Below are 14869 nucleotides of genomic sequence, written 5' to 3'. Positions count from 1 at the left end.
TTTAGGTGCCATTATGCAAATTGTGTTTGAGCAAACGCGAAACCTGTTTTACACTTGAACATCTGGGACTCACTGCATGGCTCCCAATAACCAGTGAGATAGCACAAGAAGAGGCAATGAATCCCAGATGTTAGACATAGGTCATGGGCCATAGAGCTGGCAGATTGCAGTGGGGGGGGGGGGAAGTAAAGGAATCTTTTAAGTGTATTAGAATGAGAGGGAGGAAAGTTTGGATTTGGATAAGCAGATAGCCATGTCTCATCTGCCTAAATGGTCATTAGGGATAATGTTAAGACCCACCAGATGCTGAAGTTTTTGTGAAAGCAGAAGTTAACCACTTTTGCATCAAAGTCATTTAACTGTTTAACAGATGTATTTATTTGCATGGAAATATTCAAGTCAAGTGTTTAGTACTCAGTGTTCAGGGTCAGCTCTCATATTTGATGTTCTTCAAGGAGGGAGCCGGACCATGAAACCTTTCTGCTCTAAACCTGTTACTGAATGAAGAGAGAATGGGGCAAGTACAGTAGTCTTAATTTCTCACGTCCCATTTTTCCCTAGGCTTTTAGTAATATGACTGTGAACTGCTGCTACAGTAAGACACTGATACTGTTTTGCCTCCGTCTACCCTGCATGGATGTGTTATGAATGTAATTCACACAATGAGATGGAAAGTTACATATGAATCAATACTATACCACTGAAAACACTATAGAAGTATGTGCTGGAAACTGCAGAAATCTAAACACTTAGTTACAATATTAATGGCAGCCAGAAAGCAGGTGATCGCGACCCCACCATTACTTCCGTAGTCTGCACGTTCGATACACAGAGATGAACAAGAAGCATAACCTGAGAGCTGAGCACCCTCAAGAATGCTCAGGTATCCATCACATTTCAGTTACATAATTAATACTCATAATTTCTTCAGGCACTCCAGAAATACTACATTACACGAAGATTCCTAACTAAGAGAATACTTGGCTTCGGTTGGTATGTGTAGAAGAACTTCATCTAAAATGAAAGAGACTGGGACTATCTGTGGGAAGTTTTTCCAGAAGGTAAGGTTATCCTAACAAGCAAATTGGATTGCAATTTGGATGAGCAGCTCAGAATAGGGACGGAGGCATAGGATAAGAGAAAAGAGGCGAGTAACACACATTTTGTAAGAACTTTGTTCAATTAGAATGGGTCAGGATAAAGCCTGCCCCATAACTGGCATCCTGAACAAGTCCCCGCGCTCATGACTTAAGGATTTAAAACACCCGGCAGAAGTGAGGGGTCTTACGGACAGCACTGTGCAAGAAGGATGCATCAGTATTCAACATCAGTGTGCATTTCATTCCCGGCGAGTAGTTTCTACACAACAGATAACTGACAGTTTAAAGAAAAAGCTTTCGATAGTTTCATTTTTTCCCCACCTCAAGTCCTAAATAGATCACACGGCAAAATCCTGAACTGACAGTTCAGAGATGCTACACAGACCATTTTTTTCCTTTTCTTTCTGACACTAATATTTTTAATACATTATTAAACTAAGAAAATACCAAGTGGAGCATTTCAAAACCATCCAATCTCTTAGCAAAGTAAGTCTTAATTTGATACCACATAGGAATCGGAGAAAAAATACACGAGAAAGCTGAAGAGGTAAGGCCTCGTGTCTGAATTATTATTCTGTTTTAGAGCAGAGTTTGTGACAGTCAGGCAAAACACATTTGGCCTTATCTGCACCTTCAAGAATAAAAGATTATGTCAAACTGATATTACAGATACAAGAATTCGTGAGGATGTATAAGCAAGGATGCAAGGGATTAATGAAAAGATATCTTAGAAAAAAATACTAATTGTAGCTCTCAAAACGATGGGCAGGTATTGTTCTCTTTAGTACTTATTTATTAACATGAAATATACATGTGTATTTGCCAAGATCTTTTACTACCAATCTACCTCCGTAACATCGATCTCACTGACCCCTTGCAAGCCTTTGATGTCTCTGCTATTTTGTATCCAGCAATCCCACGCAATTCACTCACTTGCTGAAGCTGTTCTTGACACCACAGGGTACGAAATAACAGAGAAAACATTATCTCTGGAACAAGGGAAGGCTGCCTCGCGCTGTGAATACTCCTATGAACAGCAAAATCAGCTTTGCCCTTTCGAAAGTCAGATTAGCAGCTTGATTGATTACCCCTCTCCCCCTGCTATATATATATATATATTTTTTTTTGGTCTTTTAAGAGTTCAAGAATTGGACAGAAAATCAATATAACTCATGTACGAGCCCCTCTAAAAGCAGAAGAAGAAACGTGATTTTTAAGTTGGGAAACCATTTACCAGTATCTGCTGGGTGAATCTTTCAAGTACCAGAAAAAAATGCAGGAAGCTCTGCTGAAAATACACTCATTAACTTTTTGGGGCTAGCAAAGGGAATAAATAAGGTCATGATCTGCATATATCCTATACACAGAGAGAGAAAAGCTGCTCAAGCGGTCTGACACTGCACTGTGACATATCTCAATCATTTACAGGGAGCCCTCAGCAAAGAACGCAAACAGGAAAATTCTTCCTAGTAAATAAGCTTGCCTTTTAGCGAAAAAGAACCCCAGCTGCCCTCTAAGATTTACAAATGAGAAGTAATTGTGTTTCTCAACTCCCTGAAACTCAAAACGTTCTCCCTGTATACAAATCTCTAGACAGCAGATTATATATTTGGAATGGAACATTACATCGCACTCAGCTATGGTAAAGTAGGAGGATGCATATGTTCGTTCTGGATACCTTAGTGTAACAGAAATTGTTTTGAAAATTTACTCACGCCTGAAATACAGAAGTAGCAAATTATGTTTTAGTTACTGGGATAGGAACTAATGAAGAGTTACAAATTAGAAGCATGAGATCAGAAGTAAGAGCAGCTATTGACACATTCCCTATAATCTGGGAACTACAGCCGAGAGATTTTATTCAGAGTTCAGGAGGAGAGAGGAAAAATGACACATTTACACAAACCATCACAAGCATCCCAGTCGCAAGTGTAATTGGAAAAGACAAAAAGCTTCATCTTTCCAGCAAGAACTTTCCAACGGCTTATTTACGGGGTACTTGCATCCTTACTGAAGCACGGTGATGCTGGACTGGATAGCCACTGACTAGTACCTAACTAGTCTAACTAGAACTAATTGACTAGTACCATTCCTTGGTTTTGGCTATATGATATAATAAGATATCACATGACATATGTGAACACATGTGCTTCTCTACCTATCAGGAGTCTCAGCTACAGGTTTATATAGTACTGGATTGTATTTCTGATTTCCCACTTATCAGGAACATCAGCTCTAACTACAGCTAAGAAATTAGTTTGGAATAGTAAGAGAGAGCTTTATTCCTACAAGAAGATGAAATCAACGTTATGTTAGCTTACATTTGAACCACCAGAAATTTGGAGAAAGTTTCAGGACAGTTTACTGTATGCCAAGTCTCTAATACTTAGTTTGGGCTAAAACTGGACCTCCCACAACCCTGGCTCCTCCCATTCCTAACCCTACTAAGCTTTCAGCTCAGTTTTCCGGTTTAATTAACATTAAACTTATTTTGATGAAGATTTTTCCTCATCAAAGAGGAATGACTATCATGTGTAAGCATATAAAAAGATTTAATAACAACAGTAACATTAAATAAATAAATACCATTGCACCATCAATGTCAAAATTACCCTTCCCAGGTCAAAGAAGCATCAAAATGCCACTTTATAAGGGAAATTTCTACTTCATGAGCCTCTCTCCACTTGCATGATGGAATTTAAAATGTAAATTACATGCAGAAAATGACAGGAATTGTTGAGAATCTCTCAGATTAATTCATGTAGTATCTGCTACTGTTCTGCTTTGCCAAGAGAAGCCGGGGTGGGGGGGGGGCAATCATTCTGTGATACTCCAAATGAAAGTGTGACACCACATACTTAAACGACTGCATCGCAGACATGCATATCAAGAGACCTGCTACCAGGTGTAAAGACAGTAGGATGACTGTATAAAGAATGATGAAATTGATTTTGCAGATGCAGAAACAGCCAATGTTTCTAAAATTTTTGGTCATGTCATCATACATACTACTGAAATGTTTCTAATCATCAGTAATGAAAAGCGGTCATGGCTCAAATATGCTATTATTTTTCCAAGAAAAAGAAAAAACGCGCTCCTCACTCTACAGAGCATGCAGTCTGAAACAGTTGTTTCTGCTAGAAAGATTTTTGTATAGCTTGTAAGGTATAAACTGTTATAGATTAATTTTAAGTTAGAAATGCATTGCAGAAGTCTAACAGATCTAACTCTTTCTAAATTGCTCTTTGTCAGATACGACGGCTTTCTTCTGTCTCCTCCTACACACTTTCCATCTCTCCTGAAAATTGCCTCATCTTCGAATCATTACTGTTGTAATTACAAGAAAAATCAGCAGAAGAAAAAAAATCTTTGACACAAAGAGCATTATTGTGGGACAAAAATATCCTGCTGTGCCCAAAGATAACACAACACTGCAGTATGAGCGTTTCTGTTGATTACTGACTTCATGGTAATGGAAAAATCTAGCTCTTCATACTTGACGTGTGGCGTTCCTTCCTGTCTAGAAAAAATGTAAACATGCCTAAAAGCTAGAAACGGCATGCTTATGCCAAAACACTTGGGAAAAATGTTGTTTAGTGAAAACGGAAGTGTAAACTATCTATCTAGTGCTCAGTTAGGAAAGTCCTGGAACTTCAAAGGGAGGGGATTTTAAGCTTTACCTACATGGCGTAATATTTGCTCTTTGTTTGGGTATTTCAGAGTGATCCAGTATATTCATTAACAAGTAACTGTATGTACTACAAATACAGAATACCCAGCCTTCTCCGTTAGATAAATGATCCATTCCACTTTCAAGAGTGCAGTCAGATTCTTAAAGGGATGACAGAACAAATCATAACACAGGCCATTATAAAATAACTTACTTAGAAGGAATGATTCCTTTTACACTCCAAGGGACAAGTTCACAGTATCATTAACAATCAACCCGGAAGAGACCTTATCTTGTGTGATGATTATCAAGTCTGCTTTCTGCCCCACGGCAAGATCAATTATTTCTATGCTAGTCTGCATAGACATATATTTCAATTGTTGTTAAAAGCTCCACTGATGATGATTCCACAACTTGCCTAGACAACCTGCTCCAGTTCATCACTTAGTGTTACAATTTTTTCTACTACCTAACCCAAATCTGCCAAACTATCACTTAAACCCAAACGTCTCACTTGTAATCAACCCAGACACAAAGAGTACTCTCTTCCTTTTTCCTGCAGGTTTTTATGCATCTCAAGACTTTCAGACTATTTCCCACAAGTCTGCCTTTGCGTGGATTAAGGGATCCCAGTTCCTTCAAATCTTTCTTTTTTATTCAAGGCCCTACTTGTTCATGTGAATATTGAATAGAAGGTACTGGACTAAGGACAGATCTGTGAATCCCTTGCTTTCTAGGGAACATGCCCTACCGCTTGCCATTCTCAGTCCCGAGGCCAAGGACTCAGCGGTGGGAAGAGAGGGGCAGACCCTCCCACCGCTGCAGTTACATTCTGAAAAACAGCATCCAGGCAAGTAAGTACAGTCCTGTAGCAATGCACACATTACCACTCTTTGGGCTTTGCCTAGTCGGTAGATATCTGAAAGCTCAGCTTCTATGGCTGTCAGAGGGGGCACAGCTCATTTGCATTAAAAATAAAAAAAAGAAACAGAAAAGATAAGACTTGTCTTGATCTTAATCCGTAACACAGTACCTATATTATCAAATTCCCCGACTACAACCTTTCACCACTTTCTGCCTGAAAGGAAGAATACTTCACCTACATCTAACGTAGGAAGAGAGCAGATAAGAGCAAGGCTTCAGGAAGATGACAGGCTGCCACTAAGAAAAACCCCATATATTGTCTCCTTGTGAGAGAGCTCACCTTGTAAGACACAGTATGTGTGCAGTCCTTTTAATTTTTATCTTTAATTTCACAAATATGTAGCATTAAACCCTGGTTTCACCTGTCTCACAGTGAGATTTTGCCAGTGACTTGACAAAATAGTTGTATTTCATGCTTTAGGGACATGAATTACAGATGGAATTACACTTCTAAAATGGTATTTTGACTGTTTCTTAAGATCTCTCTATATGTCATACTGTCCTTACTCTGCAATTCTGACAGTTCATATGGAGAACACAGTTCTCACTATCTAAACATTACTTTCAGTGAACGTAACTGCTCTGTTTTAGAACAGCATTCATTAACAACACTAAAATATTCAGATGTTTCAAGGAAAAAATAAATCCTCCATCTTAGAATTCTGGCATGAGACTGGTTTAAGATTTAGCAACTGCTATATCTTAGTCTATTGCTTTGTTATTGGTTTTCCAATATTTTTTCTTCATCTAGATTACCCTCTATTATTTAGTTGTAACTTCCTCCATAATTGCAATCACTGAATAGTAATCACTTAATAAACATATCCTGACAGATCTATTTTTGCACAAGGAAAAGATTTATTTTTTTCATCATCACTCCAGTAAGCAATTTTTCTTCTTACCCAAAGTAGCAAAGCAAAATGTAGTATCTGGTATAGAGTTCGGCTTTGCTATGTACAGCATTTAAGTATGACTGGACACAGATCCTTTCATTTTTATATTATTTGGATAGCCACAGATTTATCAAAATCTGCACAATGTGGAATTTGTGTTCATTGACTTTTATACATAATTGTATTGCTGCACATAGGTAAAAGCTACTTTGGACAAACCGCATGTTAACAGGGGACTAATAGTAGTGTTCTTGGAGACTTTGCAGAGTGTTTTTCCTATAATGCAGGTAATAGAGAGAGAAACAGCACTTCAGCTGAACTTTGCCAGAGGGGATGTGAGCTAAGATACTCAGCACTGAAACGCCAAAGAGTAGTCAACTGTCTACAGAGTAATAATTTTATATTAAACAGAATAAAATATCCCAAATGAACTCGGAATACCTTCAGGTTGCTATCATGAATGCTCTTCCACTGTCACACAAATATAGCACATGCAGCTGGTAAAGAAACATGCAGAAAAGAAAATTTATTTTGGTTTACATAAAAACCTGTGTTTCCTCCAAAAATGGATTGATTTGTCTTAAGTGGGCGTAGACTGAAATCACTGGAATCAAAGCAAGCTTTTCTACCCACTTCAAGAAATTTTAGACTAGGTCTAGCAATAAATGGATATTCAGAGTAAACAAACTCCTACGGGTTTCCCATTTTTCTGTTTGAAGTCCACATGGAGAAATTCTGAAACGTACTGTGGGGTAAGCCTGGCCATTCATTGTTCCTGAATACATAATATAGGTTCCTCAAAACCTCAAACTCTGCACAGGAATGAGGGAGGTTGAACCTCTGCTCACATACTATTTTCCTCTGGTCTGGCCTGGCTCTGTCTTAGGAGAAACAGACTGTGCAGTTTGTCAGGTACCTTCCAAACAGGACTAAGACATAGGCTTTGGATAAAAAAGAATTAAAAAAAAGATCAAGGTTTGGGTACACCGGATCTGCATTCATGCATTATTTTAGGTGGACACTTCTCAGCAAGTAATTCTGACATTAAACGGTCTGCTGAACTTTAATCTGAAAGCTAAACCATAAAGAAAATGCACAAAGCTAAAATGAGTTTCCGCAAAATTTCAATACACCTTCATTTTCCAAACTAGTAATTAAAATACCTTGAGCAACTCATCCTTGCTCCGAAGTACCCATCTGTTTGTTAAGAGCAAATTTTTGTGGTAACTTTTAGCATTTTTTATACAAACATGGATGAAAGTTGGTTTTGTCCTTCTCTCCCAAACTTTCTCTCCCTCCCAGCCCCACGAAACATCAGCCCCTGTGTTAAAACCAGAACAACGGGACCAAGCTGAGAGCTCCCTCTGAACTGAATCCCATTTTTGGTATCACTTTTTACGCTTCTGTAAATGACCTCACAATCAGGTCTGACGATACGAATGCACGAAATGTCTTATTAACACTGCCCAGTTGCAAGAATAAGCATCTATTTGTCTACATACAACATGCAATTTATGATTGCTCAAATTCAAACGTAGGTTCTAATTAGAAAGGCAGAGCTAAATTTTTTGCCCTAGTTTCATCTCAGGAAGACACATATAAAAGTTCAAAGAAATCTTTCTAATACAGATATGCCCCCCCCCCCCCCCCCGAAGGAAAAAAAAAAAAAAAAGCTTAGACATATTTTATCTGTTTCAGGACTATCACCCTTTCTCTCAATAGAAGAATTGATTATGTACATTAATAATTGGGAAAGCATTTATTTTACAACTCTGAAAATCAGACTAACATTCTCACTTCAGAGCTCACCAGTCCAGCTTGTAATTTTCAGAATTCACTTAAAGAACCAGTACAGGGCATCTTTTTGTGTGCACAGTAATGAAGACTTTAAACATACTGATTTTCTCTAAACATAGGCATATTTCTAAAAGTTTATAAAGTAAAACAAATTTTGTGCAAAGCAGCATCTTTCAAAATAAGCAATTACTGCACAATTTAATGCAAAAAGTTTATTTAGGCATTTTACTAGGCATTTTGTAAATATGTACTTTGTCAAGAGAAGTACTTAATATTAAAACAAAATGCCTGGATTAATCTAGCAGAGATGTGTTGATATGATGGAAGTCAGAAAGCAAGAGTGAAAAAACACTGTGCATCTACACTGCTGACAAAGTGTTCAATCACAAGAGCTTTGATTTAAAGCATATTAGCACACTACGTTGGAAGCATGCAGCACCACAACATCAAAGGATATGCCCTAAAAATATGTTCTTTTTTTTTTTTTTTTAGTAAGGGTATATACTTTTAGTTTCCAACTCATACATGTATCTGAAAAGGTTTGTATATCCAAGGAAAAATCAGAGGGGAATGAAAATGAAAAACAGCTTGAGCAATGCCAAAATCTCACCATACCTTTAATTAAAGAAATAACAATTCACTCGTAATAGGACTGTCCCATTAGGGTCCCTGATTGCCATGAAAAACTCAATTCACCTACTGCCTTTTCTTTGTTTAATTTACTACTTCAGGATAATTAAAACAATATGAGCTAGGGTTTGGAGTCAGGGGGTTTCTTTTAAGGTATCCCTCACAGCCCTCCAGAATTCTTCAGAGAAACGTGCATTTGCCTGAAACTCGTATTGTCTCACTTTGCAATTGAATATTCTTGTTCTGGATGATTTTCCTCAGGCTTCTCAGAAGAGACATGCCTGCTTAGAAATTCCCACTTAGACTAAAGCACGGGGAAAACAGTTTTTTTTTTTCCCCTTTTGTTTTCTGTAACTTTACAAGACAGTCAAAATACGCTACCTGACTTCTTGTAGAGACAAAATAAAGAACTTCATTCAGGAACAATTAATTCCTCTCCAAAATAAATTTTCAAGCACTGTAATTGAGAGGATGGAACATCATTACTTTGTGCAAGTATAACCTTTTTGAACTTCCCAGGCTGACACATCACAGCTGAGATGCAATCGTGTTAGTCACGGCACTCTGCATGATGCCAATGCTGTACTGAGCAGCACGCTATTAGGAAAGGGTACAGCAGCATGCTGCAGTACTGACAAGGCCCTCCCATGCTGTGATTGTCTATATGCAAACACCATGCCCACTGTCACAGCACAACACAGGAAAATGCTAGGGAGCTATTTCTGTAACAACAGGAACACTTACTTCTCCGTAACTTGACCCCTGCTCTGTGTGGTGATGGTGGTGATGTGTTTCGGGTGTGATGTATAATAGCAGCAAAGCACTGATGCATCAGACCAGGAAATTAAAAAAGATGCCATTCACTCAAAGGAATGTTTAGTTAAGTTTGACAAGCTCGGCTCAGCTGATACCTCGATGGACCGTTTGTTACATCTTTACTTGCTAATGTTCATTTGCTGTGGATTTTTTTCCCCCTCAAAATCACTTTGGTACCGAGTTTAAGGGACTCCCAGAGCTCCTCTGCGTTCTACCCTACGCTTTTTGAGAGGCAGAGACAATGCCTGAAAGCACTAGGGTCCTTAAAGGAACAGCCTATTACAGTACACAACAGTTACTATGTTTCTACGATTTATGAAAAGAAAGCAATATGTGCCTGTTTCGGTGCCTGTCGTTTGCCTACCAATGGTGCAGTGCTCCCCATTCCAGCCCTCTCTGCATTCACATTTCCCATCTTTACAAGTTCCGTGCTCCGTGCAGCGGGGATGGCACACACGCTGGTCACATGCCACTCCTGTCCAGCCTTCTTCACAGCGACATGCTCCGCCAATGCACACCCCGTGAGTGCCACAGTCTACAGAACACACTTCTAGGAGGAAAAAGGAATAAGAATTACAGCTAGCGTAGGCAGTGGCGATGGGGCAGAAGTAGCAGCCTGTCCTATAGCGAAGAGCAGAGCAGAACTCTGTTACTGAAAACTATAGGCTGTCAAAAGCTGGCATGCTCATATTCTGATCAAAACCAGCATTTAACGTTTTGTTAAGAAACAAAACGGTCATTAAAACAGCCATTAAAAATCTGCTAACATATGCTGGACAGCCAGTTGTAAAGCAGCGTCCTCTGTCCAGATAGATACAAAAAATTCACAAGCAGCATCCTCAACATCTGTCAGCATTGCAGAGAGGGAGCCTTTAGTCCTGCTTTACTCACACCTGAACCTGTGGTGATTTTGATTTGGCCATTTGTTTGGTAAGAACAAGGCTGAAACTCTCCCAAAACTCACTCAGCAGAGAATGGTGACAATTCGAGGTCACTTACGCTCTACGAGTGACTGGAAAAGCCACTTGCAGGGGAGAGTTTGTGGAAACCTATTGCTGCTACAATCAGTTATTCAGTGTCTGAAATGCTTTTACTGCTCTCTGCCCGCTGAAGATATAGAAGAGTAAGCAGACGGGTCTTTCACCTCATGCACCATCAATGAAATTGAAAGTTAAACTCTCACTCATTAATTTCTCTGGCTGCTGCTGATGCATGAAGCAGAAAGAACACATTCCCATATTCATTTGACTGGTGGAGTATTCTGGGTCAACAGAATAATCTTAAGAAATAATGAATAAGTGTGAAAACTGTAAATATTAGTTTTAGAGACTTGCTTATGCCACCATCCACGGAACTCCAGGGCAGTTCCAGCTCAAGATTCAGCTTACAATATAAGTGCAAAATTCCCAGTAATTTTTCTCCCAAATAGAACATTTGTTGTCTTGTCCAAACTGTGTATTTCACCTTAGCTTTCTGTTAGAATAATCAAGATTAATGAACATTCACTCAACTGTAGCATTGGAGCGGATGAACTTCAAAGCTTACGTTTCTGCGTCTGCTTTTCAGTATGTCTCTTGCCCTAAAAATAATTGCTTAAATTCCTATGAACAACTGAAGAGGGAAAAATACCCTATTTTTGCAAAGCTATTTTTCTGTTTTGTGAAGTTTTTCTCAAATGAATAGCATTTTGATGTGCAATAAAGGAAAACCAAAAAAATATACTTACTTAATTGTACTGTTTTCCATTCCTCAAACGTTGTAAACATATTTACAGATTATTACTTTGGAAGTTTTCATTTAAAGTTGGGAAACAGATATGAAGCAGTTAAGTAACTTCTGCAGTCCTCAAGAGTGTCAGTCTCAGAATGAAATACAGACTCTTAACCCTCCCCCCCACCCATCAGTTCCAAATTAAGAATGTCAAAAATTTAGTAGCTTATACATACATGTACACACTTCTTCCCACCATAAGGCAAAACAGGACCAATCGTCTTCAAATGTTGCAAAGACAATTTTTTAAGATTATCCGCATTTCAAATTTGCTACTGATGCTAACAGTTTAACAAAATAGGGACATAACTGCAAAATCAGGAAGAAATATTTTTCTTACCAACGGAGCAGTCAGGACCCATCCAGTTGGGATCGCAGCTGCAAAGACCTGTGTCAGAGAGGTAGGTACCGTGCCCACTACACTGGTCTGGGCACTGGGCTCTGGGAAGCTCACAATTGATTCCACCCCAGCCTGGGCTGCAGAGACATTCTCCGTTCACACAGACGCCGTGGTTGGAGCATGTTGGATCTAAGCAATCAACTAAATGAAAAAAACCGAAAACAACGTAGAGAAAGGTCAGGTCACACAATGTGATGTTTGGAAAACATGTAGCCATGTGTTCTGCAAAATTTATTCGACCAGGATGAAATAAGGCAAATTACTGTGTTTTTTTTTCTTCAAGTCTCAAAAACATTCGCTCTGTGAATGGGAGAGTTACATTTTGCTTTAGTTCCAAATAAAACAGGGTGTGACAGAAAAACGAAAGCTTACTGCAGGAATTCTGTAATGAGGAAGTACAAGGGCTTAAAAATAAAAATTAAATATAACACAGCTAAGTCTTAATTTGGAGATATTTCTTCTGAAATACACTGAAGTTCCAATGACTCAAACACTATAATTAATAATAAAATATAACCCCCCCAAAGTAATTGCACTTTTTTAGAATATTTTTCTTTTCAATATCTTTGTCAATACTGCTATTATTACCATTAAAATGCCAAGCACTCTGAGAATAGTGAGTATTATTATATCCACTTTAAGTACCTAAAAGTCAAAATATCAGTGGCTTTCAGCTTCATTTAGACTCCTAAATTATTCAGGCACTTCCGAACATTTTATTCATAGTCCGTTATTAGCTGAGCTGTGAAACTGAAGAGTCTTAGGTACTTAAACCCATGTTCTAACAAGCAGATAATTCCATTTTCAGAAATTTGAAGTAGATACAGATATGGATCTCATCTTTTTTCAATCCAGAAAAAAGAACAGAAAAAGAAAGTGAAAATAATTATGACAGAAAAAACATCCATGAGATTTCAGTTGCCATTTTGATCCTGATAAAGGAATGTTACAAGGTGTCCTTCAAATAAACTCTATCAGCAACTTTATGGTTTTCAAGATTTTTATCTTATATCATGAATTTGTGTAAGTGTGCTATGCCTTACTGCAAATACCTACATAGAGGCTTTACAATCTGCCTAACTGCCTCTTGCTGTAGAACTGAGGGTCAAGGTCAAACTCAAGTCCTAAATAAAATGAATTCATTTCATGATATTAGTTCACAACTGAAGAACTAAGAATGATTGGCGTTCACTCTTGCGGCTCAAGCAAGATCTGAGTTTAGAATGAAAGTGATTTATCTCTCATCTTTTCCACATTGATCCTTCTAAATTAAGGCGCAGGCATTTTCACTCTACCTCATGTGAACAATACTTGATCTTTCAAATCTCAACTCTTCTATAAACATAAAGTCTCGTCAAATTATTTTACGAACTTACAGAACATTCAAAATGCGTGTATGGATTAGGTACATCTCAGAGGATTGAAGCAAGCACATTTAGAGGTGCAGTAACAGGAGTTATCAAAATAGTTTTGATTTTAATTCAGATTACAATAGCGTAGGAATAAATTAATATAAAAATTTTTTTACAAGATTTCGATTGTAATGATAGCACTGGCTATGTATTTTTTTTTCAAATGATTTACTGTTCAGTTAATTGGGCTTGAAAATATGATAATGTAATTTAGTATTTATAGGGAAGCCAAGATTGCTTTGTGGTTCAGCTCAGATAGGATTTGATAAATTTATAAATTATTCTAAAATTATCTAGGACTCCTGTCCCATACTCTCAGTACTTTTTGGTGCTTAACAAGATTAAAAACTGTCCAAAATTTAGAATATGTCTTCCATGCTCTTTCTATTTAACCTCGTAGACAGAGAAATGTGATAAAATAATCTGATTCAATTAAAAAAAAAGTCATCACTAACTTAAAAATTTTAAAGAACGCAAAGCAAGATTTAGGTCAATTCACTTTTACAACGAAGGTTACTTTTCTCCCCTAAATTCTGTCTACCGTATTTTTTTAGATGCTGATATTTTAACGGGAAATTTAAATGGGTAATAGGGGTATTACTTTGTGTTGTATGTTGCAGAACAACTAACTTCAGGAAATATTGATGAGTCCTGATGTACTGTACATTTCAGGAATCTACCACCTTCCTTATAAAATGGAAGTACCAACCAAAGCAACGTGGAACAAGTGAAAAACATACCCCTCTTCCACAGAAATTAACTATCTGTCCTCTACCCGGAATTACAGCATTCACGCAGCTGAGGTTTATTACTATAGAATAAGCCTTTCAACTCCCCCAAGCCCCTACTCTCTGCTGTTTTATAAAATAATTCAAACTAACCCCTTTTGTCTGTTGTTCTAGACAAATATACTTTACAGCTTTTTCGTTCTTACCATACGGTTAAGTAATAGCTTTCAAACTTTAGATGGAAGAGCGTTCGTACTTTGAACTCAAATCTTGTTCCATTTTAATACATGCTCTTAAGGTTATCATCTTGGGCCAGATCCTCAGCTGCTAAAATTAGCATAACTCGATTACCTGCAGTAGGACTTCACTGACTTATGCTGCAAAGGTTCTGGCCCCAAGTCTTTAGAAGGGTTTACAATGGTATTTAATAAGGATTTATAAATGGAGCTTCTGTGGTGTGTTTAAACAAAGGACAACGTGTCTTAGCAAGTAAGTATGTTAGACTTAGAACTCACGGCCCCTTGGCAGCTCAGATCATTAGAACTCATTTAGTATTGGGCTCTCTGTAGATTTGACAAAAAGGGTACTGAAAGCAATTTATATCCCTAAGGACAAAAAAGGAGGTCAAGGAGTTTTCTGAGCAGTATGTACTATAAACCCCCAAAGAGCTATGAATTACACTTACGAAGTTAAACGTCATTGAAAAATGACTCGACCATGAAACTGACA

General features: G+C 37.9%; 1 protein-coding gene across 4 annotated transcripts in view; it reads right to left on the bottom strand.

Moving 5' to 3' along the window:
• The window catches only part of TENM2 (teneurin transmembrane protein 2), a 692618-nt gene that overhangs the window by 73359 nt on the left and 604390 nt on the right, over window positions 1-14869 (bottom strand). For 3 of the 4 annotated variants that reach the window (XM_068959700.1, XM_068959703.1, XM_068959702.1), the window contains 2 exons: window positions 11941-12141; window positions 10168-10380 (listed from right to left, as the gene is read on the bottom strand). In XM_068959700.1, the coding sequence (XP_068815801.1) occupies window positions 10168-10380; window positions 11941-12141 (414 nt within the window). The remainder of the gene's footprint in view (window positions 1-10167; window positions 10381-11940; window positions 12142-14869) is intronic. The other variant, XM_068959701.1, reaches the window with a different exon arrangement.

This window comes from Struthio camelus, chromosome 13 (assembly GCF_040807025.1).
Source record: "Struthio camelus isolate bStrCam1 chromosome 13, bStrCam1.hap1, whole genome shotgun sequence".
In the NCBI taxonomy this organism is placed as follows: Eukaryota; Metazoa; Chordata; class Aves; order Struthioniformes; family Struthionidae; genus Struthio; species Struthio camelus.
Note: the sequence above shows the minus strand (reverse complement) of the source record. Positions and strands in the feature narration are given on the sequence as shown.